At 40.9% G+C, this 25,328-nt stretch overlaps 1 protein-coding gene across 8 annotated transcripts in view; it reads right to left on the reverse strand.

Moving 5' to 3' along the window:
- The window catches only part of ITPR1 (inositol 1,4,5-trisphosphate receptor type 1), a 214,982-nt gene that overhangs the window by 163,108 nt on the left and 26,546 nt on the right, over positions 1 to 25,328 (reverse strand). For all 8 annotated transcript variants that reach the window (XM_028719343.2, XM_028719345.2, XM_028719346.2 and 5 more), the window contains 2 exons: positions 22,538 to 22,645; positions 13,698 to 13,768 (listed from right to left, as the gene is read on the reverse strand). In XM_028719343.2, coding sequence (XP_028575176.1) covers positions 13,698 to 13,768; positions 22,538 to 22,629 — 163 coding nt within the window. In that variant the 5' untranslated portion in view covers positions 22,630 to 22,645. The remainder of the gene's footprint in view (positions 1 to 13,697; positions 13,769 to 22,537; positions 22,646 to 25,328) is intronic.

Below are 25,328 nucleotides of genomic sequence, written 5' to 3' on the forward strand. Positions count from 1 at the left end.
CCCCCCCCAAAAAAAAATTGCATCCCTCCAAAATTGGCTTGGGGCAGTCAGGAGAACCCCTAGAACAGCATGCGGGGGTGGAAGGGATAGTTCTACCTGGCAAGCTGAAATCCTTGTATAGGTAGAACAACTGAAAGAGATGGTGGTGTTGTATTTCACCCAATGATTCCAATTTTCAAATGAAAAAACAAATTTACCAAGTCAAAAATATTTAAATTCCATTCACCACTGGATATCATACAAAATAGATTCTGATGAAGTTTATCCAAAATTAAGTTAGCTTAATCTTATTAAAATTTTAATATCCTGGTTTCAGAAATATTATGCACATCCATACTATATAATCTTAATATACTATGTTTTGCTATGTTTTTATATACAGTATACTGTAAGAAGCCCAGAGTGGCTGGGGAAACCCAGCCAGATGGGCAGGGTATAAATATGATTATGATTATGATTAGCGTCATCATCATCATACATTCTCTCTCAGGGATAGAAAGTTTAGCCCTATAGCTACTTCATCCTGGCAAAGCACACAATTCCCCCAAATGGCAACTCAAATCTCTAGTTTTAATTGGCTGCTGCTGACCAATTGCACTCTATTCCCTTTTGCCTATTGCCTGATCCTCCTTTGCCTCCTTTTAGCATCACAGCCTCTGTCCTTTGCCCTTAACTTTTCTGAACACCAACTCATGTACCAAGGCAATACAGAGAAGGAGAAACCCATTTCATCTGCTAGTGGAGCAAACCTATGCCAAAGTGAGGGTTATTTAAGGTATGTTTAGCCTGGCTATACATGAAGAACTGCTGCCAAGGAACTATTAAGTACCACTGTTGAGAGCCAGTGTGACGTACTGAGTAAAGTGTTGGACACGGGCAAAAGAGACCCGGGTTCAAAACTCTACTCTGCCATGAAACTCACTGAGTGACCTTGGGCCAGCCACTACCTCCCAGTCTAACCAATCTTCTGTTAATACAGTACAGTGGACAAAATCCATCAGCCCCTTGGAAGAATAAAAACATGCTATTAAACTCAAGCTAGTCTATATTTTCTATCTAAAATATAGCTTAAATAAAAGATTTGGCTTAAAATAAAAGATTGTGCTGCTTAATAGAAGAATTCTGTCTTCTGATGGAGGACAGAATGTTACTTTGTCCGTGCTTAAGATGCTAATCATGCATCCATCACCTGCTGAAGAAAATTATATCTCTATTGCCAGGTACAGTACTGGCAGTTAAAATACATCTTTAGCTTACGTTGAAAGGCAGGGGGTACAAAGAGAAGCTGCCAAAACTCAAAGTGAAAAAGGACAAGGATTCAATCCAGTTACGCACCCTATTTTACAGAACAATCAGTTGAATAGTTTCAGTCAAGGTCTCAGTTTTCAAAATGTGTAGGAGAAATCTTAGGGGGTCGCATATATTAATGGAGCTTTAGGTCTTCCACGAAGGTACCAGAAGCCATAAATCTATCCTGCAAGGCAATATTGCTCGATCAAAAAATGAATCAAAAATCAGTGATAGATCTGATTTTGACTGGGTATCAATTTTCAAAATAAATAAATAAATAAATGCAGGCAAACAGTTGCAGCATGTGAGGCTTCCACAAATCTACTAGATAAGTCAACAGTGACATTTGCCTTTCCCTCACTCCAACAGCTACTCCTGTCCCACAGCCCAAGCAGAAAGATTTGCTCTCCAAACTCTCCATGACTTGCAGAGAACTTGGGAAAAATAGGTTTTGCTCTCCCTTCAGTAGAAGCCCAATGTGCAGCCTAAGGAAACACCTCTCCCTTCCGTTGAGTTCTTGGCACATGCCACAACACTCGGGGGGGGGGGTGAGGGAGGTGGCAATTAAGAGCCAACACAAAAGCCAAGCCAAAGATACATGGCCCTTTGTTCATAGAACTATGGAGCCACTGGTTTCTATTTATGAACTCTCATAATTTCAGAGAACTGACTCGAATTTGAAACAATTGCTTTATCAAATGTTTGTCCGCTGGATGAACAGTTTTGCTTATTTAACACATAGCAGTAACTCCTTGCAGCAGAGAAAAGAGAAAACAGCCTCAATAAATTGCTTTGTGTCGGTTACTGCAGTCAACATGCAATGCAAGGAGCTTTGGCATCTAAAATCAGAGGGGAGTGAAGCAACCATCAGGACATGCCCAAAGTGTTGGCAAGTAAAATCCACCACTGGGCCACTTGGTGATGCACTATATTCCTTAACTATTAAGGATGGTTAAGTAAGTTCTGAAAGTCCTATTTTCCCCCAAGCTGAAATCCACCAGTAAGTCACAATAGATGGGGTATAGATGCTCTGCAACCGAAGCATACCTAATGTTTGTGTAAAAGCTGTTTATCTTTGAAGACACAACATTCGTTCTGTGGTTTGCTATGCTGTTAGTGAAAACTATAAATTCACCTCCAGAGCTTACGCACTGAATACAGGGAAAGTCTCCAGCACAGACAAACTGGACAGGCAGGTTTTCATAGCTTGCATAACAAAATGACTGAAGCCAGCATACTCAAGGACAGAAGTCAAGGACTGGATGGTTTTGCTATACAGATATAATTACAGTTGCACAAGCAGGTGTACTGAAACTGTAGAGAGAAAGAGAAGACAAAGGGGAAAAGCAGAACAACATTGAAAGCAGGAAGTCAATGGCCTTTTAATCTGAGGGGAAGGTTATTGTTCTGTTCGTTGTTATAGTGTGTATTTTTGTGTTTTTATATTGTAAACCACCCTGTGATCATCAGATGAAGGTCAGTATAGAAAATTTAAAAATAAATAAATAATTGTTGAATGCACCAGGTAGTGATGCCATTAGTTTCACTTAGTGTAATAATGTATTAAGTGGTGAGAGTATCAGGCCATGAATGCTTACTCACTGTAGTACAGAGGTGGGATCATAAAGAGAATTGCAGAGCCTGCCATCATTTGTACTGTACTTGTACAAATTGGTAAAACTTCTCACACATACATGCATTCCTTCCCCATATTTTGTTCACGGTTTTCCCCTTTCCTAAAAAAAGGAAATATACTAAAACATTTGGATATATTATTGTAAAATCTGAACATATATGCATCATGAATACAGATAGCAAGGATGCAATCCAGTCATACTTTGTATGAATTCATATTTCAGGAACTAACAGTCCTACTAGTAACAGTGTGCATACACGTATATGGAAGGATTACTTGCCTTAATGATTTTCAAACAATCCTGTCTCCTCTTTCAAAAGTGCTTATTTGAGAGAGGAAAGGAAATATTCCTTTTTAAAAATAAAACAAAGCTAAGTAAGTATAGTGTTATGTTGTCTGTGATAAGCATGCTGAGAACTGAACATTCTGTACACAACCATGTGTTTTGTCAGTTGTTTATTATTTTATTTTATTTTATTTGTTTTGGTATGTTACAATCTCAGCTGGAAGGAACATCAGGGAACCAACCTTGAAAATGTCAATTTGTTGTGTTCTGAATACTGTATCCCTAATTCAGAAAGCTAAAGGTGAGCAACCTGCGTACACCAAATTTGTGCAGGATTCTGGACTTATAGTCCCTGAAATTGTAGGCTGCAGTCCTAACCCTGGGAGTAAGTGCATTAAATAGAACTCCTGAGTAGATAATGACTAGGATTGGCCTACACAGATTTGTTAACAATATACAGTCGTACTTTGGTTTTCGAACAGCTTAGTTCCCAAACTTTTTGGCTCGTGAATGTCGCAAACCAAGAAGTGACTGTTCCGGTTTGCGAACTATTTTTGGAAGCCAAACATCCAGCGGGGCTTCCGGGGCTTCTGATTGGCTGCAGGAACTTCCTGCAGCCAATCAGAAGCTGCAATTTGGTTTTCAAACATTTTAGAAGTCAAACGGACGTCCAGAACGGATTCCGTTCAACTTCCAAGGTACGACTGTATCATCCTATCAGCAGAAGGATTTCCCCATTTGTGAATCAGGACTTTTCCTTCTCTCCTCTCTGGCATATACTAAGGTTACCAGATTTTTTTCAATGAATCCGGGGACACTTTTCAACTTCCTACTAAATAGATGGATTTTGTCAGGGGACTGATTTGTAAATCCGGGGACTGTCCCCGCAAAACAGGGATGTCTGGTAACCTTATGATATACCCTGACCCCTTCCCAAATGAGCTCCAGAGGGCTGGGGAAATATTTACAACAGATTTGGGGGGCATGCAGGAGGAGACAGGGAATGTCCCATTGCTCAAGCAGAAATCCTTAGCGCTACACTGGATTCCACCGTTAGTCTTTCAGGGAAGATACTCAGACCACCTGAACATTATTTTCAGAGTCACACTTCATTATGCCCTTTTAATGGCTTTTATGAAGCTATAAGTGAGGCTAAGCCGTCCTGAGCTCAACTCCCCATAGATCCAAAGTATTTCAGTCCCATGGCGTATTGTAACCAAGTATAATATTTCATTAAATATCTTGCTCATACCAGCTTATTAAGTAGGGAACACACTAATTTTAGAAAACTGATTATCTAGTTCTTTCTAACATAGTGTTACTGCAGTTAAGGTCAGATTTTACACAGCAGCTATGGCAACAAATCTGCAATATGCCTTTGTCTACAACGCTGGAGCTAGATTTATTTGCCGGAGTGTTCTACTTTATAGCTAACTCAGCCTTTTGGCATGGTTGCCCTCAGCCCTACCCAAAACATTATGTGCTTCTTTGCAAAAGTGAAGAAGGTTGGAGGAGGGATTAGTTAAATAAGCTCCTTAAATACACACTCACCAATTTTAAACTGGCTACCACTGGTATTCATTGTTTCCCAGTTATTTAGAGGCAGATCTTGTCAATGTCTCCCTTCACCCTGCACAATGCCACCTTACAAGCATATTTCAAATCTACTCAGCAGGGGTCACAGCTAGAGGCAGTCATGAAGTAAACCGGGTAGCTTTCAGGCCCTGCAGCACAACTTGATTCACAAGGGTTCACTTAACCCTAATTCTTAGGTAATCATCATTGCATATGTGTTGCATGAAGGATGTCCCAGTTTCAATCCATGCTATCTCCAGCTAGAAGGACCTTCGAGAGCTGCTACAGATGCCAAGCTGCCCTGGTATATGGCATGACTCTATGTTCTTAATATGACACAGTGCTCTCCTTTGTTCTGCATCATCCTTCACACCCACGCCACACATTGAAAGCAGCAGCACATTTAAAACACATTGCTTTCCCCCAAAGAATCCTTGGAACTTTGGTTTAAGGGTGCTGGGAATTATAGATCTGTGGGGGGGGGTTAAACTACATTTCCCAGGCTTATTTGAGGGAAGCCATGATTGTCAAAGTGGTATAACTGTGTCCTAAATGTATGTCACTGATGTCACCATTATCAGCCCCCTATCATAGCAAGCCATGCAAGCTACATTTAAAAGTCAAAATGGAACAATCCCACATATACTACTCCCTGAACACTTTCGAATTTTTTTTATTCTACTTACATTTGGAACCTACAGCTTTTTCATTCCTATTGTCTGAATATATCTCACTTTCATTTAAGAATAGAAATCAGCTGTTTACAAGGGCTAAAATGTCCAGTCATTCTAAATCATACTGTGTACGCTGATTTAGCAAACCGCAGCAGTCCAGACACACCAAGTAACACATTTACCTTTTTTTTCTTTCAATTTGGGGAGATTTAGATATTCAGAAATGCCAAATTAAACCTCCCATCTCTATGCTGCTCCCCACATTTTATCACATTTGCCGCTGTCATCTCTGCTGCAGCTTGTATTTCAAAGTAACACACGTGCAGTACCTTTACAGTTTATTTCCATACTGGAGAAAAAGGAACCATTAAAAAGCAACTTAAATGCTTATTGCCACATTGATGTTTAACTTTTGCGGCCCTCCAGACGTCCTTGGACTCCATCTCCCATTGGCCCCAGCCCAAATGACCAATGGTCAAGGATGAGGAAAGTTGGAGGCCAACAGCTAGAGGGCCAGATGTTTCTCATCCTGCTTTAAAAATTGTGCTTTGTGCATGCATATTGAATATTTGGAGAGGACAGCAGCAAGAATAAATAAATATATACAATATGGTGGATATGTTGCCCTTCCTTCTCATAAGTCTAGAAAGAAACGAACTTCAAGGAAGATGTTCAATTCCCACAAAGTTGTAATCTGAGGGAATGCAGCCCCAATTCATGCGACACTCTAAGCTCACTAAAGACAGATGAAACAGAAGAAGAGGAAAGCTTCAGCCTCTAACATTATTAACATCAAAGTCAACATCAGCAAGGTTGAACCTAAGCTGAAAATTTGTTATTGGATATGCACAAGACATTTGATTTGATTTTGTTTTCTTAAGTCCTATATCGCCATGCATTGCACTCTTCCTCCAAGGAGCACTACCTACATTTCTCAAGTGGCTTCCTTGAAGGTAGGTTACAGGAAGTGCACTTCAGTACAGGAACTGCATCATGTCCCTCCAGGCCATTCTCTCAGCCTAACATTAGCATCACCATGACACCACCCAAGGAGAAGTTCGTAACACTTCAGAAACTTCCCATGTGGTCAGACAAGAAAGCATCAATCTAGCCAAGTTTCTGGAAACTCATCATAAAAATATGAATAGGGCTGAACTGAAAAGTCAGAGATTCAAAAATTTAGTATGCAAAGCCAACCCATGGTTTCAAAATGATAACTTTCCCCCTCTTCCTTTCAGAACTAGCAGAGGGGCCCAAACATGTTGAAAATGGAATCAAAGTACAGTATAATCTGAACTGCTATGTTTAAAGATACATTAAATACTTGTATTGGAGGCCACAAACTTGCAGCATAATAGTTTATGGAATGTTTTAGCAAACAATGCTTAAGCCTTTGCAGAAAAATACCTACCAGAGATCTAACCTTGTAATGCGTCTAGACTTATTGGGATTCCGACAGTTATAAAGTTCTGTTTTGCCCTGAATGAGCCAAAAATGCAAACATGTTATCCTCGGAAGCCTATTATGTATAAGCCCAAGAGTCGTTTTGATATCTAAGGGGATTTTGTCAGCCGGCTAGACTAGCATCTGAGTCAGAGAGCAGCCTAATATGGAGATAACTCTGGTCCTCTAACTTGGACCTAGAGCATACACTGAACTCCTATAGTGGCCAGTGACATCATTCACAAGTCTCCAGTTTCATCTAGAAGGCTACAAGTTGGTAAACCAATTGTCATTGCCACACAGAATGTGTTTTGACCTACTATGATTGCGATGTAGCAGCCGTAGAGATGGTAGCGATGAGACAAATCACATCATGTCTCAAACTGGGGAAACTGTAGGGAGTGCTTGAACTTTCGCTATGCAATCATTTCAAGGTTCCCTGACGTCACAGTGATCTTGGTGATCTTGGGGCAGAAGGAACGAGAAGCAAACTTGTTGCTCCCTTAGCTTGCCAAATAATCGCCCAGCAGCCAGTGTTGCTATATTCACCCATGGCCTTCAAAGTACATAGCAACATGAATCAGATACTAGTCCCACAAAGATAAAAACTGCCGAGCATGTTTAAAAAGGACACAGTACAGAATACTGAGAAGTCAGGAGTATGCAACTATAGCCTCTGAGGTCAATCAGCTGGTCTGCTGGAAAAACCTATAGACTTCTGGGTTCATTGTCTAATTTGTAGCAGGAAATCTTTGTGTGTGTGTGTGTGTGTGTGTGTGTGCGTGCGCGCGCGTGTGTGTCTGTGTGCTAAACTTTTGACATGGCCCTAAACTTCTTTTAATTTCAGAATCTAGTAAACTGTGCATGATGCACAAAGCTAAGCAGAACTTTTCCATGCTATCTAGTATTTTGACACCTCTCCAAAATATGAATTATTATTTTTTGTTTAGACACTCAGCAGTAGTTATACCCTACTAAGCAGACATTATTTTAAACAAAAACAAAAAACAAAACTGCATGATACCAGTATTTGGAAACCTCAGCAAACATGGTATGGTTTGGTGTCAAAAGGGCCAAACAGAACTGAAAACTACTTGCCATAAGTTTCGCTATGAGGATTTCCCTCATTATATACATTTCATGGACTCCATCCTTCCAACAACATGCTTTAAAAATTGTGTCACTTAGCAACATAAGGCACAATTGACTCTAAATCAAGCGTACTAAGCACAAGTTCACAGAAAGAGTTTTGGTAAGCCAGACTATGTGATGAACATTTCTGTCACAATAGATCTCCAAGGGAGAAAGAAATGGTTTACTTATGGAATTATCCATTAGATACAGAGAGCCATGCGGTGCATGTTACTGAACTAAAGGGAAGCACCACAAATAAATTACCAGCTTCTGAAGGTCTCATCACCCTAGATCCCTATCACAACTGAAGAAAGCTGTTAACATTCCAGCACAAAGATGCTCTACGACATTCTTCCTGGACAGCTGATGGCAACAGGTCTCCACAAGCCTTGAGGAAAGAATGCCAACTCCCACTCACAACCAGGTGGTTGCATGCTGCTAGAAACACCTTGCAGAATGGTCCACAAAGTGCTTAGATCATCCTTTTAAGACACCAAAATACTGCCATACTTTAGGGCTGCAAACTAGACTGAAGGTGCTTTGGAAATTTTGGTTCCAAGTGTGTTCATGTTAAGAATGTTAAGATACTAAGGAGTACAGAATGTTAAGATACTAACGAGTTTAGAGGAAACCAGATCAAGCAAGGCATTGTGATTTAGTAGGAAAATTGTGGGAAAATTCATCATAATCAGTTGGAACATATACCCAAGTCTCACAGCCAGGGATGTGGCAGTTACAAGGTGAGGTTCACCCATAAATTCTGCAAGTTAATATATTCATGAATGCAGAACCCCTACATTATGGAGCCACAAACTACCACAGCTTAAGAATAGCTGAACAGGTTTGTTGTTGTTGTTGTTGTTGTTGTTGTTGTTGTTGTTGTTGTTGTTGTTTGTAAAAGGAAACAATGATCTGGCTTGCTTGTGATGCATGGTTTAGTATGGAGGAACAAATCTGTGGGTTCCTAGAGAGAAAAAATAACCATGGGCAATGTACTCCTGCCCAGGTCCTACTCCTGCTGCACCACCCAAGGCTAATCCATGGTTTGGCTCAGCATTATACCTGCGCTCATGGTTTGCTTCACTTCAGAGAAACCACAAGTTGTAACCAAGGTTTGTCCTTGTTTTATTGCTCATGGTTTGTCTACAGCCAGACCAGGATTCAGATGAACTGCTAAGCCCCAGGTAGCATGGTAGCTCATGCAGCAGCAGCAGCAGCAGGATCAGTAGGGGAGTGAGGTAGCCAAGATCTTCTCTCTGAGAACCTGCATGTTTTCTCTTTCACACTAAACTGTGGTTTGGCTTCACATTACGTGCTACCTGCAAAACTGGCTCAAACTCACAATATTGCCTTGTGTTTGTCAAGAGTTCTGAAAGCTACAGGGGAGGCAAATGAAATAAGCTTATTCCACATGTTATTTAAAATACACAAATAGTTAAATGTGCCACTGTAAAGGTTAACATTGCAAACCATTGCAAAATTACCCAAGAGTAAGTAAAAAAATGTTTTATTTATTTATTATACCACCCTGTACCCGGAGGTCTCAGGGCGGTTCTCATAAAATATCAAATACATAAAATCAAAAAATAAACAACAACCCAATTAAAAATCCCAAAAAGAGCCAGCATTTTAAAAAGTGCATAGGGTGTAGATCAAGTCAGTCGAAGGAATTCAAAGGAACTTAAGCAGGCATAACAACAGGCTGTAAAAGACACCAAACTCAGCAAACCTGGGCTGCAATCCAATACACAATTATCCAAGAATGAGTCCCACTGAACTCACCTGGGCTTAACTTTTGAGAGAACAAGTACAGGATTGTGTTGCTATTATGGCAGAGACAAAAGCCTGATCAGGATCCTACTAGTATGATATAGCACTGGACCAGAATCTTGGATTCCAGAGTTCAAGTCCGCCCTCAGCCATGAAACCTGCTGGGTGACCTTGAAGCAGTCACTGCCTCTCAGCCAAACTTATATCTCAGAGGGTTTTTGTGAGGAAGAAATGGAAAGAAAAGAACCATGCACAGCATATTGAGTTCCTTAAAGGAATGGTGAGATTAAAAATCTAATAAATCAGAAACCTCCTGCTGCAGTGAGCATGCCAGCCATTAAGGTTGCGGCAACACAGCCAGCTCTTGTAGAATTGAACAATATGTAGAACAGAGTTGCCAGCAACAGAGAGCCCTCATGCAAAATACCTGCATAGAATTATCTCTAGTGGTGGCAGGAATGGGCAAATTTGTCAACTTCACTTTCTTTTTTCAAGGGGTTATTCAAATCAACAGCAGCTAAAAAGAAATAAAACGCTGAGAAGTGTACAATGAAGGTGCCTGCCTGATATCAATAGGCAGTGAGTTCTAAACTATGTACGCTTCCACATTAAAAGATCAATTTCTTACAAGTGCAGATTAAGTATGATGTACTATACTTGTAAAAGGGAAGCGGGTGGCGCTGTGGGTTAAACTACAGAGCCCAGGACTTGCCGATCAGAAGGTCGGCAGTTCGAAAGCACGTCAAAGTGCAAGTAGATAAATAGGTACCGCTCCGGCGGGAAGGTAAACGGCGTTTCCATGTGCTACTCTGGTTCTCCAGAAGCGGCTTAGTCATGCTGGCCACATGACCCGGAAGCTGTACGCCGGCTCCCTCAGCCAATAAAGCAAGATGAGCGCCGCAACCCCAGAGTCGGTCATGACTGGACCTAATGGTCAGAGGTCCCTTTACCTTTACTATACTTGTAACAGCACAAGTTCTGCAAAATAGGGCATTTTGTATGTAATTTTCACTAATATAATGCACACATTATTCTAGTATATGCATTTTTGTACACATTACTTGGCTAGACTAGAGAACAGCATTGCAAAATTTGGAGAAGTACAAATTCCAATAGATGGCTGTGTCGTCATATTTCAGGTGGTGAAAATTAGGTAAGTTTGCCTTTAAATGCAAACTGAACTGAATTTCCCTTTTATCTCTAATTAATGGGATAAATTATCATAACCAAAAGGAAAGCAGGATTGAAGAGATATCATAAAAACATTCCCTCTTAAACCATCTCACATTTCGACCAATTTCCTGATTTGATAAAATATAAATTCTTAACACAATAATTTAAGATCCACATGAACAAGAAGTCATCATGGAGACAAAAAGAGCCTTCCAAGTCTTATTCTGCCAGGGAAGAAACGCAACAACCACTCATTTTCATATCCCAAACAGACTCATGGATAATTACAAAGGTGCCATGGCTGAATCTGCTAGTATGCTAGTCAAGCAGTACGCTGCTGAAACACACACACACGCATGACAGCGCAGATAAAAAGCAATGCCCGCTTCTTTGGAATAATTCTGAACTGCTGAAAGCAATGTAGATAATAAAGGGACCATCTTTCCCTCCCTCCACCTAAAGAAATGAGACTCTACATTTTATGCAGTAGCATACAAGTGTTAGCATGTTTCTTTTAACAAAGACATGAAGCTCCAACAACATGCCTGCAACTGGGAATCCTAATTTGACTGTAGCTGCCCAATACTTGTTCATAGGTCATGGGAAGCAACAATACCTTTTTACAGTGAAAACTGCTTATATTGAAGGATAAAGCTGTTGATTAGTTTTGCCAATGGAGTCAACCCTGTGCTCCCACCAGTGCCCCCCAAAACACCACCTCACCATGCTAGGATGCAGCAATGACATCACTAGGGTCCACAGGTTATTATTACTTCCATTGTTGTCTCTTAGTAATCTATAGTGTTCTATATTCCATCAAAGCACTTATTCTCTCCAGACACATGAACACACACATGGAAGTGTGAGAATATATGGGAATCAAATAGGTGTGGTGAGCTTTGGGTTCACATGGTCTTTCCTCCCATCTCCTTTTTTTCCACAGCTATAAAGGGCAACTGTAGGCTTCCAGGGTGTTTTTTTTAACAAACCACAGCCCGCCATTCTGTTTCAATTAATGGAAGTGTGGCTTGTCCAAAAAGCCACAGTTTGAACCTGGTTTGCTCTCACCAAGTTTAACCCTCTCCTTCTCCAGTTTCAGATACGAGAACTGTTTGTGTAAAATGGAAGTGAAAACTTCTCATTGTGCCCTTTGATGCATGAAAGGAGGAGGGTGGGGTGGGGTGGGGTGGGGAAGAGAAGCACACAAACCCAAGACTTGGTGCAGCTTGTTCACATAGTAAGAAAACACATGATATCTAGTTACATTTGAAGTGGGCATTGCAGAGTTCCCTACTGAGTTAGACCTTGCATTTCCTCCAGCAATTACTAAGTATGTGTCCAAACCATTAGCTCTAAATCATAAACAATACTTCATACAGTACTACTACTACTACTACTACTACTACTACTACTACACAGAGGTAGTTTCTGCATTATTATTCTTATTATTAGTAGCAGCAGCAGCAGTAGTAATAGTAGTAGTAGTACACCCTCAGCTGGGATTAATAACCCAAGTACAGGTTGCTTGAAAACAAGATGTGAAGCTACTGTGTTATGCATGAAATAGCAATTACACCCCCCGCCCCAGGTGTATCTCACTATATGATGATCTTTTATTTCCATTTAGTCTGAAGCACCCCATTAAACATCCACCCACTCACATCTCCTTTAAGTACTCAAGTTCCATCAACACAACATTGGTTTAATTTTGTGTGGAACACATAATTCCACCACTGCAGTGCAACCAAATCAGTGCACACATAATTTTGTAGTAGGATGGTTGGGTGGGGGAGGGGGAATCTATCATACTAAGATGATCCAAATAAAATGTGTTTCACCTAGGAATATAGGATATAAATGCCTTAGTGGACACTCCTTGGATGAGAATTTAACAGTTGTGTTAAATTCAGTTGGTTAACAGTTGTGTTAAAAGAGGACTCTTATTCAAGAGTCCTCTTTTATAAACCAAAGACCAGAGTGTTTTGTCATTGAAAATCAAAGTCCAATGAGAATACCCAGCAGCATCACTAATTCAATTAATATCCCCATGGAGGATGATTGAATTCAGTCACTTCAAAGTGCCAGAAGGAGTAAATAAAACACATTTAAAAAAACTATAACAAGATTTGCCTCAAAAAAGAAGACCAAGTGTTATATCTCCAAGTGAACTGAAAAGTTGCTGTTTAAAAAGATCTAGGTTAATTCCCATGACAAAGCCCACCATTTGCAAAAATAAAATAAAAATCTAAAGGAGAAAGGTTGTAAGTTCACAACACACTGCTGAGATTAAGCCAAGAGTCATGTCTGAGTCAGTCAATGGTTTGCCAACCCATCTTTTTTTGCTTGTTTATTCAATACTAGAATGAGTATTATCCTTCACACCTGGAGAAAAGCAAGTGAAACTACACAGACATCCTGTTAGTCACAAAGATGTCTTGTTGCACATTCTCAGATTTATGTGGGTTCTTAGAAGAGGTAAGTCAGTCTGCTAAAGTACAATAAAAACAAATGTGCAAGGCTTCTTCAAGGCAATACTCTTTGTATTGGCAACCAACACCAACTTTGGAGCCTCAACCCAAAAGACAAAACACCATTATATTGCAAACAAATAACCAAAACTATTGTTTCATGTGCGCAGCTGTTATTTTGGACAAGCTAGACCCACATACAAAGGAGTATCGTATCAACATTTCAGCAGATGACTGAGAAATCTCACCTCTGAATTTTTTTGGAGGGTTGTTAAGGTCCCCTGTTTCTGGCTGTACAACACACCGGTCATCCACAAGTCTGAAAGAGAGAGAAAATGGAAAGCATTTAAAAGATTGTCAGAAAACTGCCCTAGCTTTCCGTGGGATTGGGAACCCTGGGGAAAAATCAGCACTCCAATCATTTGTAGTCATGCAAATTCTGTTTAGACCTAATAGGTTAGAGGCAAGGACAATAGGCTCAAACCTACTCTTCATCACACCTACAGTGGACAAATGATTGCTGCATGAATAGGTTAACACCCTGGATTGCACCACACTAAATGTTTGGAAGCCTTATGCAGCAAAGAAGAATGAGCACAGCAGAAGCAGATGGTAGGGTGGGATGGCTTCACTCACTTGGCCTCTGGCTGATCACATCACTGCTGCTTATGCGGAAGGGGAAGAGAAGGCAGCCTTGAGTTTGGCATGGTGCAAATGAACTGGGGGAGCCAATTAAGCACCTGACCTTGCTGCCCCCGTACCCTCTCTACCTTTGGGTAAGGTAAGCATCAGCAGCAAGGCTGACTGCTGCTGCACCACTCATCTGCTACTGGAGCATAGTTTTATCCAAAAACTGAAGTCCCACAGAAGGCAGAGAACCAGTGACATGAAAAAAATGGCCAATGAAGTTTAAAGGAAAGTTTACTTTTCTCAAGATTTTGAGCTACACAGAATTGACTGTCCCTTTTACCATCTTCCTTAAAAAAAATGTTGAACTAAAACCCAGTTCAAAAGTCACCTTTCTTCAAAGATCAGAGTGGAGTTCATTTTCTTCCTGCTGTGCAACACATAGATACTGCCAACCTTGTTAAGAATAAAATAATAGTCTCAATAAAATGGGTTAAGTATATAAGTCAAAGTTTAATGTGGTCAGTAAAGAGTGTGTGTGTGTGTGTGTGTGTGTGTGTGTGTGTGTGTGTGTATGACTTTTCCATTTGATTAAATGTGCAGATTCGTCTTCTGTTAAGTGGGGAAATGAGAGATTAGGTTCCTGATCCTTAGATGGATTGGAAAACAAAAAACAAAATATTCAGTATAAAAACTCCAGGTCATTTTTTACATCAGAGGCATTGTTCTAAGTACATGGTAACATGTACCATCTTCAAAGTACACGGTACTGGTTTTAAGACACTGAGCTAGCCCAGCACACTTTGTGAATAACTTTATGAATTCATTTCAAGATTCTGTGAGGCTGATGATGTACCCAAATAATTGCTGTGCTCATTATGACCCGGAACAAAATTAGATTTTGTTCAGTACCGCTTCCTGTGTCTCCTGCTCAGTGACAGGTAGACTGCCATCCAACAGATTTACGGCATTGGGGGGGGGGAGAAAGATCCGGATATTTGAAGTGTACTTCCTGGACCCAGGAAGACACAGAGATGTTATAGTAAATGCAAAAGTTTTATTGAAACAGGCCCAGTGCAAACTGTAAATGTAGAGCAAGACCTGTTGTAATGCTTTATAGCTGCATACACAGACTCAGCTTGCCGAGAAATCCAGGCCAAGTAATTGCTAAAACCTGTAGTTGAACTACTCTGATTCTCGCACATGGAAACTATCACAAATCATGAAATAAAGGTATTTGTGACTGACTTAAACATTACACCTTTCAGAATACAAATGTCCTTGTTTGCACAGAGATGTGAAACTGATTTACAAGTAAGCATTTATCCAGATTTCTTCGGATGACACAATACGGATGTTGTTTAGGACAGACACCATTTTAAAAGTCCTAATATATGGAAATTACTGCTCTCCAAATGAAAACTGAAGAAGGCAATGACTGATTTCTAAACAGCTTCAACTGACAGTTTAAAAGTGCTTTGTGTTTTCTTCACACGCTTGTAAGCTAGTGTGGTGCAGAGGTTGAGAAAGACTGACTAGAATGTGGAAACACATATTTGAATCCTCACCTGAGTCACAAAACAAAATGACTGAAGAATTTGGCCAGTCACTACCTCTCAGCCTAACCTAACCAGCTGTTGAGAGGATAAAATATGGAGGTGACCCATGCACACCAGTCTGAATTCCATGGAAAAAGGAAAAAATGTCCAAACATGTTTTTGATATATATTTTTTAATCACCTCAGTTTGGAAGAAACTTACCGGTAGTTCAATGAACTCTACTTCACCTAACACACTAATGGAGCTATTTTAATTCAATTAATTTAAATGTTATGAACCCATGGTAAAGTGCATGCCACAGTACAGAGAGAGATAGGAATTAATAATTGTAGAAAAGTTCACCTGCCTTCTAGAGACAGCTTTAGAAGGAGAGCTCCTAGTTGTTGTTTGCGGACTGCAGTTACAAGTCTCTGGGTCTTCATTGTGATTTATGTTAAAATAAACTGTTTAAGTTCTATTAGTAAGTAGCTCTGTCAGTTCTGACTGGAAGTGCTGACTCTGAACTACAGCAACATTGACACCCTTAAGTCCATCCATTCAGAAGGAAAGGTTATCCAAATGTACCCAAAAAATATGCAAGAAATAAATCTAAACTTGACTGTAGAAGACAGCTCCCTGAGTGGCCACTCCCACCTCCAAGAGTTACCACAGGGGCTTCTGCAGGGCCACCTTGCCCAGAGGGGAAAGTAAAAGAGGCAATGGCAGCTACTTCTCAACAGCTGTCTTCTCCATTTCAGTATAACACTTTTCACTGCTTTTCATTTTGGTAAAAAGGAAGGTGCCACTATTCATACATTGATAAAAATGCCATGGCCGCCAGCACAAAATGGCCGCCATGGGCAGCAAAATAAGAGGCGAGGGTACTCCATACTTGTGAGTAGTGCCACAAAAAAGCCCTATTTAAATCCCACTCCCATCACTGCTTATTGTTATCATAAACAGCTTTATGAGGTCTGCCTGAGAAGCGGTGTATTAATTGCCTTACATTTTTAACAAGTGGAAGTTACTACCACAAACAAAAGTATGAGTCCTGTCCATGGAAGCCCTCCATGGGCTTGTGCAAGGGGCCTCTCCCCCCTTGAATTTGGCTTCTTCCAACCCCCCAACCCCGCCCCGAACAGTGCAAGGGAAGAGGAGAGGGGAGATAATTCCATCCGGCAAGCTGCAATGCTAGCCCAAATGGAACAATTACCTCAGCGTGACGCTGAATTCCTTCCAATATATTCCTATCCAAGCCTTGCTTGCATGAGAGATGTTTACAGTCAACCAAGTGACATTCAAGTGGCTAAAAGCTTCCCTCGATCTTCAGAGACTCTGATGTAACTCTTCTCACACATACAAAGTGCAACATATAGTTCAACCAGCTCCCAGTCTGAAATGCCATCATTTCAGCCGCTCTCCTTGGCTAGAAGCATATACAGATTTGCCCAGTGGCTGCTTACTCAGCCATCAACCATCTTACACTAGAGCTATTATGCCTTTCCCCCCTTCATTTGTATCTCATCTTTCCTCCAAGGAGCTCAAGCTGGCCGCAGAGTTCTTCCCCCTCCGTTTTCATCCCTCCCCCTGCATTTCTTCTACACAAAAACCTTGTGAAGTAAATTTAGGATGTAAAATATAGTGAGTTCTGCAGCTGAGTGGAATCTAAGCGCAGGTCTCCCCAGTTGTAGACCAACATGGTAGCTTTTAACAACTACACCACACAGACTCTAACAACGGCTCACATTACCAAACTAACTTAGCAAAAGGAATGGTTGACCCTGTTTTACTTTGACCCCAGAAGCTGATGAGCTGGTCATCACCTGCAGAATTTCTTTCCCTCTAATTATTATGTTTGCAGTAATAAAATGGACTTTGGTGATCAATAAATAACAGCGTATCTGTTGATTTACTGCAGTTTAAAGAGGCATTGCAAAGTATAAAACAAAAAGAGTTACATTTGTAGCAGTCAGCCAGGTGGAAGAGGTATGTTTTCATTAGACTATTAAAGCACAAGGAATATTTGACAGCCACTCTCTCTGGAGAAGGCGTTCCGCGGTTATAAAATAGTGTATCAACTTTGTAAAAATGAGCAGAGCATCCATAAAGTCTCATATTCCATATGCCAGTCTGAATAAAATTGCCTTAGCCCGATGTTTTAAAGGACTACAGCAAAAGACTTTTACTTATTTTTAAGACCTCTTTGGAAAAGCTTTCCACCAGAAAGAAGGTTCTGCTCTAAGTCCCTGCTAACGTGGAAGACAGAAAGTCCCCAGAGAGGGAGTATTTTAGACATACTTTGATGCAGAGAAACAGGAAAGGAGAAGAAACCACTACAGTGGTGCCTCACAAGACGAAAATAATCCGTTCCGCAAGTCTCTTCGTCTAGCGGTTTTTTCGTCTTGCGAAGCAACCCTATTAGCGGCTTAGCGGATTAGCGCTATTAGCAGCTTAGCGGCTATTAAAGGCTTAGCGGCTTAGAGGCTAAAAGGCTATTAGCAGCTTAGCGGCTTAGAAAAAGGGGGGGGAGCGAAAAAAAATCGCAATACGTTTTCATCTTGCGAAGCAAGCCCATAGGGAAAATTGTCTTGCGAAGCAACTCAAAAACGGAAAACCCTTTCGTCTAGCGGGTTTTTCGTCTTGCAAGGCATTCGTCTTGCGGGGCACCACTGTATTATTGTACAGCACGGTGCTCAATTCCATTCTCATCATCTATTGATAAACCTCTGACATTCAGAAGGTACCTTCAAGTGGTGGATCTGTGGACCAAGTACTGCAAAGAAAGTCTATTGTCTATCCAAGTGTTCCACTAGCCAAGGCAGGGATACTTCATGCAGACATTCTAATGGCAACTTTCAGGATCTCAAAGTAATAGAGTTCAGCTGCAGATTTAGGAAGATAGAAGATGAAGTGCCATCTTGGCCTTCTTCCCCTTCTAATTTTTTATTTTCCCAGCATGCTCTTCCAGTCTCAATATTTATTTTTCTGTAGGAATGTGCAGCAAGAAAGACCATAACAGAGATAAGATTCCAATAAAAATGCCTTTGGTTTGTGAGAAGAGTTAATGGCAAAAAAATTACAATATATGCAGTGGTTTTATATATATATTTATATATATATGCAATTGTTTATATATCCTGTGAACAATTCCAAGTATGCACACTTAGGAACACACTGTAAGCCACTTTAAGTGAAAATAACTCCACCAGGGAGGTATTCAACAACAATCTGTGTAGTCCATAGGAACGTTGCTTTCAGTGGCCATGTTTGCAGCAGCAAGCCAAACCATGACCTAGCACAAATGAGTAAACGTGCTGGTTTTTAGGGAGGAGATCCCAGCCACTTTGCTCTTCCTTGTAGCTCAACACAGCATGCCACGCTTGAGCTTTCTCCTCCTTAATCATGACTTATACCCATGGTTTGTTCTTTGCTAATGATTGTGGTGAAGGAAGGGGGCACTTAACCACAATTTGATGACATGTTAAGCCAAACTTTGCCTTCGCTGCCGAGCTACACTGAGTTAACGGACTGGGAGGAGCCAAGCATGTTGGCTCTCTCTGCACCTGGTCGGCTCACCACTATGTGTAAACTAGGTAATGCCCTGAAGATATGTTGATACTGTTAGTTATTTTTAAAAACTTCTTCTTAATGGATTCTGTGGTCCAGGCAGTCACACGTCATAGAAATTCCACTTAGGACTTGCAGTTATGACTTGCCCCCTTGACAAATTAAAACAACCTTCCACCCCAGGGCTTTCATATGAGGGAAATAAATGCTATATGACTCCCTCACAACTCCCCCGCCGCCGCCGCCTTCTCTCTAAACTAAAGTTCAAAAAGGAAGGAAAGAGTCCAGCTCTCAGCCTTAGTATTGCTTTAACAGGACTAACATATGCTCTGAGACTATGAATAAGGCCATACTCAATCTTCATCCGCAGCAGGGGATAAGGAGGATAAAAACACCCAATGCAATAGGGAACATTGCTTCTGTAACTTTAAAGCAAGAGGGAATATCAGCTAGACAGCGCAGTGACGTGAAAAGGTGAATCTGCTGAAATTCTCTCTTGCATCTGCCCTCCCACCTCCCCAGAAGTATCAAAGGATGGGGAAAGACTTGCTCAGGAAAGGGTAGGAGGAACTGAGTATCAAAGCAAGAAGCCACCCTAATTTTATGAAGTTCAAAAAAAAGTCTTGCAAAAAGCATCCAGACAGCTAATTCTAGTAGATGAAAGATTCACCTTGTTCCAAAAATAGATCACAGGCAAGGGAGCCTTATTCCAGGCAAACAGATGATCAAAACAAAGATTACACAGCTTGCTTAGTGTTCAAAAGGCAATTAGGTATATTACAAACTAGGAACCAAAGCCATTGGAGCACTGTATTTAGAAAAACAGAAGCAAGGCTGTGATTAAGCTTCAAGTCATCATCTCACAGGAATACTAAGCAGGATTCAGCTTCAGAGAAATATTTACTTGAACAAAATATCATTACTGTGTTTAGCTATATTCAGGTCCCATTGTGCTAGAGCTCTTAACATGTAAACCCTTGCACAGTTGCTCCGACAGGGTGTTCTGGTGGTTAATGGCCAACTCAAGACTGTTTGCTGCCCAAGGCAGAACAACAAATATTGTATCCAAGGCTGAGCAAATTATTTTGTCACCTGAGGTGGTGTCTAGCTCAGGGAGCAGTGTTAGAAAGTCGGATCTATAAGCCAGGCACTACATGGCTCCTTAAACCAAGGTTGCAGTCACCAAAACAGAACGTCTAGTTGCCACTTTGGGGGGGCAAGATGTCTATAAAGTCTTATTTTTTCGAATGACTGTCAGACTGTGATTGATTCTCAGTTAAACATCCGACTAGTTCAGATGAAACCTTGAGCTAGGTATAGAACTTTGAGAATTTAAAGAAAAACAATAACTTTACCCAGGGACAGTCCACATATATATTGGCCTAATCAGACCTCTTTTTCTTAATGGTGACTACTCCTGCTCAGGCTGCACAGAAAAGGCATTTTGGTTCCAGAAATTCATTCTGATTGTGCAGATAAAATATAACTGATAGAATTCTACCGGTGGTGTGGGAGGGTGGGGTATTAGTGTGTTAAAACAGTCCAGGTCCTATGCTTCCCAGATGGTGGAGATGTCAGGCGCCAGGCATCTTCACTTGGTCAAAAGCCAGGTATATACTCTGACTGTATTGGACATCTGCTTCTAGAACTTCACACTGGGATCCTCAAAACACACAAATTAATTCTGCCGAGGAGGAGGAGAGAAGCCCTGGCCAGAAAGCTTAAACTTATGTCATTACAAAGGAAAAAAGAAAAGAAAATACACCAAAATACTTCTTCTACATATGAATTAATTATACAGGTTGGTAGGTGTGGGGAGAGAATCATATTTAACAATGCACAACCTTTTTCATCAACTTTCCTGGCTTTACTTACTCAGAGGACTCAACATTTAGTGCAGGGGAGAGGAAATTCAGGCCTGCAGGCCAAATGTGGCCCTCTAGACCTCTCTAAGTGGCCCTCGAGACTATCTCTCCATGTCCTCTTTGAGTGCTTCTGCCCAGATAGAATTAGCAGGATATGCTAATTTAAACACTGATGTCTTCAAAACATAGCTTTATTCTTATTTATTTAATCGTGATCCGCCTTTCATCAAAAATTGGGAGTCCAGGGCAGCAAACAAGGAGATTTAAAATTACAAAAACGCAACAAGAGAAAGGGGAATAAAACCATTCAACAGCTATAGGCATTGTTCTAGAATGCATGGGCAAATTAAAAGGTTTTCACCTGCTGCTGAAAAGAATACACTGTTGGTGCCAGGTTTAATTCCCTCAAGAGGGCATTCCACAGGTAGGATGCCACCACAGAGAAGGCCCTCCCTTTTGAACATGTGTGAGATAGTTCCCCTTAACCTGTTAGCACACGGGCAGGTTGGTATGGCACTCCTTCAGACACCTGGCATCCAAGCAGGGCCAATGCTATCATTAGGCCAACTAGGCCACCCCCTAGGGCACACAACTCAGAGGGGCACAGTTCTGGTCTTTGAGGAGCATAATTTTACACATATTAGTTTATATTATCTCTTAAAAGTTTCTGAGAATATTTTACTTTCATTTTATATATCAGCACCATGAATTAGTCTTAGTAGCAAGTGGCGGGGGCGGGGGCAAGGGAGTTCTTTTAGAACTGATGTAACACAGATCAATTTGGGAAACCTGCCAGTATCCTAGCAGCCAAATTCTGTACTAGTTGAAGCTCTGGAACTGTTTAAGGGCAGCCGCACATATAAACACCTTGCAGTAATTCAGCCAGGAGGTTGTAAAATAGAAGAGGTTCCAGATCATTAGTATTTGCCCTGTCAAGGGTCTCATCATCATGCTCGGCACACTAACTCTTCATACAACCTTCCACATTAGGCTAGAGAATAGTTTCGGGTTCCCTACTGTCGTTCAATTTGCTATCATGCCAATAAGCTCCATTCCGGTCCCTCATCTCACTGTTTCCTCAATTTTCTCGGTAATAAAGAGTGCCCCCTAAGAAGCAGAAGGCAATGACATAGTGTTATTCTCTCTTTGGATTCCGCTGCCAGTTCCTCATCTAGATAGTAAACCACAGAGCTCCGGGCTTCAATATTCTGCCGAGACTGCCCTGAGCAACAAAATGAAGATGAAGAAGCTGCTGCAGTTGTTTTTTTAAAATCTATCTTAAGTGAAATGTTTAGATTCTGCTGAAGCAGATTCACTCACCTGGGAAACTTCTTATCCCAGGATTTATAGCTGCAGGGAAGGAAAGAGACACCCAGCGCTGTTAAACACATGGCGATGACAGCGTTGGCTTCTAGACAACCATGCCTATTTTTCCTCCACTGCCAGCTCATTAAACACACCCTGCGGCACCTGAAAAATGGCTCACTTACCCCAACGTGCTGATAAATCCATTTGTTGATCCCTCTGCGTACAAAGAACATATGTCTCCAATATGCAGGAAACTTGACATTTTGTCGGACATCTCTGGCTTGTTGGCCCTAAGGGAGAGAAAACAAACTCATCATTATTTATTAGACATTTGCTCAATTATACTCTAAGGGCGGGCAATTTATTTTATTTTATTGCCACATATTTATTTTAACTATATATATTATTTATTATTATTATTATTATTATTATTATTATTATTATTATTATTATTATATTATTATTATTATTATTATTATTATTATTATTATTATTATTATTATTATTATTATTATTGCATTCCCCAGAATACAAGTATCAAATATCTAAGCCTTACTGGCTGAAATTAATGAATGTGACTAAGTTAGGTCCATTACAGTTTATCTACTCTGCATAAAATTCAGCTGAGTGCCACTTCTACAGATTAAACCATCACTGTACCGCTTGCAACAAACTCAGTAACTCATGATCAAAACTAGACATTTAATCTTATTCATAATATATGCAATGCCCAGGTTTGAATTATAGCCTGCGGTTCAGGTACCTAAAACCTACTGTTGCTAGGGATTATCCAGAAGGAGCTGAGTCGAATGACATTTGTGGCTTTTTGTCCTCTCCTTTGTGGGAAGAGGCAAAGCTTAAGTGGTGGAATAGAAGGTCCCTGATTCAATCCCTGCCATCTCCAGTTAAAATAATCAGGTAGCAGTGATGGGAAAGGCCTCTGATGGACATCCTACAAATAACTAGCCCAGATAAACCAATGGTTTGACTTGATATAATAGCTCAATATGAGCTTTACCATAGTCTTCTAGAAATGTTGCTGGGCATCATCTTCTCCTACGATAAATACTAATGCAAGGGAATCATCAGCTTATCACTGACGCTTAAAAACCCATGCAATATGAGAAGAATGCTGGGTTGACTGGACATCAGTTTCGAAATATGGGCCAGCACCACATCTCTGATTTCATGCAACGCAGCAGCTGAACTGACAGGCCCTCCAGTTCATTGCTTTCTCAAGAGTAGGTGAAAACAGCTCACCAGCAAGTGATAAAGTCAGTGCCTCAATGAAGAAAAACAAACCTAAATCTAGTTGTCCACAGACAATTCAACAGGTTGTGAAGTATATTATTTATTAATGATGAGACTGCTAGGCGTAATTGTATAGCAAGCATAAAGGTCATAGTGCAGGGGTCAATGTATGAACAGTATGCCCACATTGGCAGGTCCAATCATGCAGGGCTTTCTCAGCCAATCAGCAGCCTCACAATGGGGTACTTGTCTGGAAATAACCCATTCAGTCATCTCCATTCATGTGGTTGCACTATTCATACATGCAATTGCACAGCATGGGATTGTGCAACTAGGAAGGAGCCCCCATGATATGGGGAACACTTGTAAAAGTTTGCCCCGATTCCTCTCTCAGCAAGAAGTGCACACAAGGACAAACAAAAAACCAATGGAGATAGATAAATTATTAAACACAGCATTAGAGTTGTTTGGAAGTTAATACAGTAGTATCCAATATTTTTATTGCAATGTAAACACAGCCTCTGTTCTGCAAATACCAGCCGGGTTTTTTTGTTCTTTAAAAAAAGGTTTATACCTTACTCCTACAGAGGAAATCATCAAGTATACAGACACTTGGGAGTATAAAAACTGAAGCAAAAGAATGACAATTGTTTCTGAACTAAACCACTCTGTGTGCTGTGTTTCATTAACAGTCACTTGGCTTTGCTTATTCATTTTTCACCCGCTGACCCTGCAGAGACCTGTGACTAATTAAAAATTTCAGGAACAAGCCAGCATGTTGTAGCTCTTAAGTGTGACCAAGTGCTCCACCACCAGTTCCCAACACCCACCCCTAATGACACAGCTCAAGTAGACATGCAAGCACTGAGATTATTTCTCTTTTGGTGGAGAAATGGCTTCAAGAGCAAGAAATGTGGCAGTTATTGCAAAACACAGCCCTGACATCATAAGGGGGAGAACTGTTCCCATTTCATTGAACATTAACTTGTTTACAGTGAAAGGTACAGATCAAGCATATTAAAGCCAACTGCGAGATCAGCCAAGGACAGCACTGGCAGCGCACACAAACACACCTGAAAGAGAGAGATTTCAAGCTGTTTAAGCTCATTTGGGCTAGTTTGGGTTTCTCTCATTTGGACTAGTTTGGGTTTCTCCTGAGGGCCTTTTTAGTGTAACAAACTTGAAAGAGTTTACAAGCAATTTGAATCTAACCTGTGATCTCTCAGAAGCCATGCTGAGAAAGGGAGGGGAGTCCACAACTCTGAACAACCCCAGCCAACAAAGGCCAATGGTTGGGGATTATGAGAAGTGTATTCCAAAATTTGGAGAACACCAGCTTAGGGAAGACTGCTGTAAACCATCAGTGCTGACTACTTTGACTGGCTAAGGACATAATTTTACAAATTCTAATAGTACCGTATTGGCCTGAATATAAGCCTCACTCTTTTCCCCCCAAATTCCGACTGTGAAAAGTTAAAGTGCAGCTTAAATTCACGGGTGGTGCTGTGGTCTAAACCACTGAGCCTCTTGGGCTTGCCAATCAGAAGGTCGGCGGTTTGAATCCCCATGATGGTGCTGAGCTCCCATTCCTCTGTGCCAGCTTCTGTGAACATAGCAGTTCGAAAGGACACCAGTGCAAGGAGATAAATAGGTACCACTGCGGCGAGAAGGTAAACGGCATTTCCATGCGCTGCTCTGGTTTTCCAGAAGCGGCTTAGTCAT

The sequence above is a fragment of the Podarcis muralis genome, chromosome 2 (genome assembly GCF_964188315.1).
Source record: "Podarcis muralis chromosome 2, rPodMur119.hap1.1, whole genome shotgun sequence".
NCBI classification, from domain to species: Eukaryota; Metazoa; Chordata; class Lepidosauria; order Squamata; family Lacertidae; genus Podarcis; species Podarcis muralis.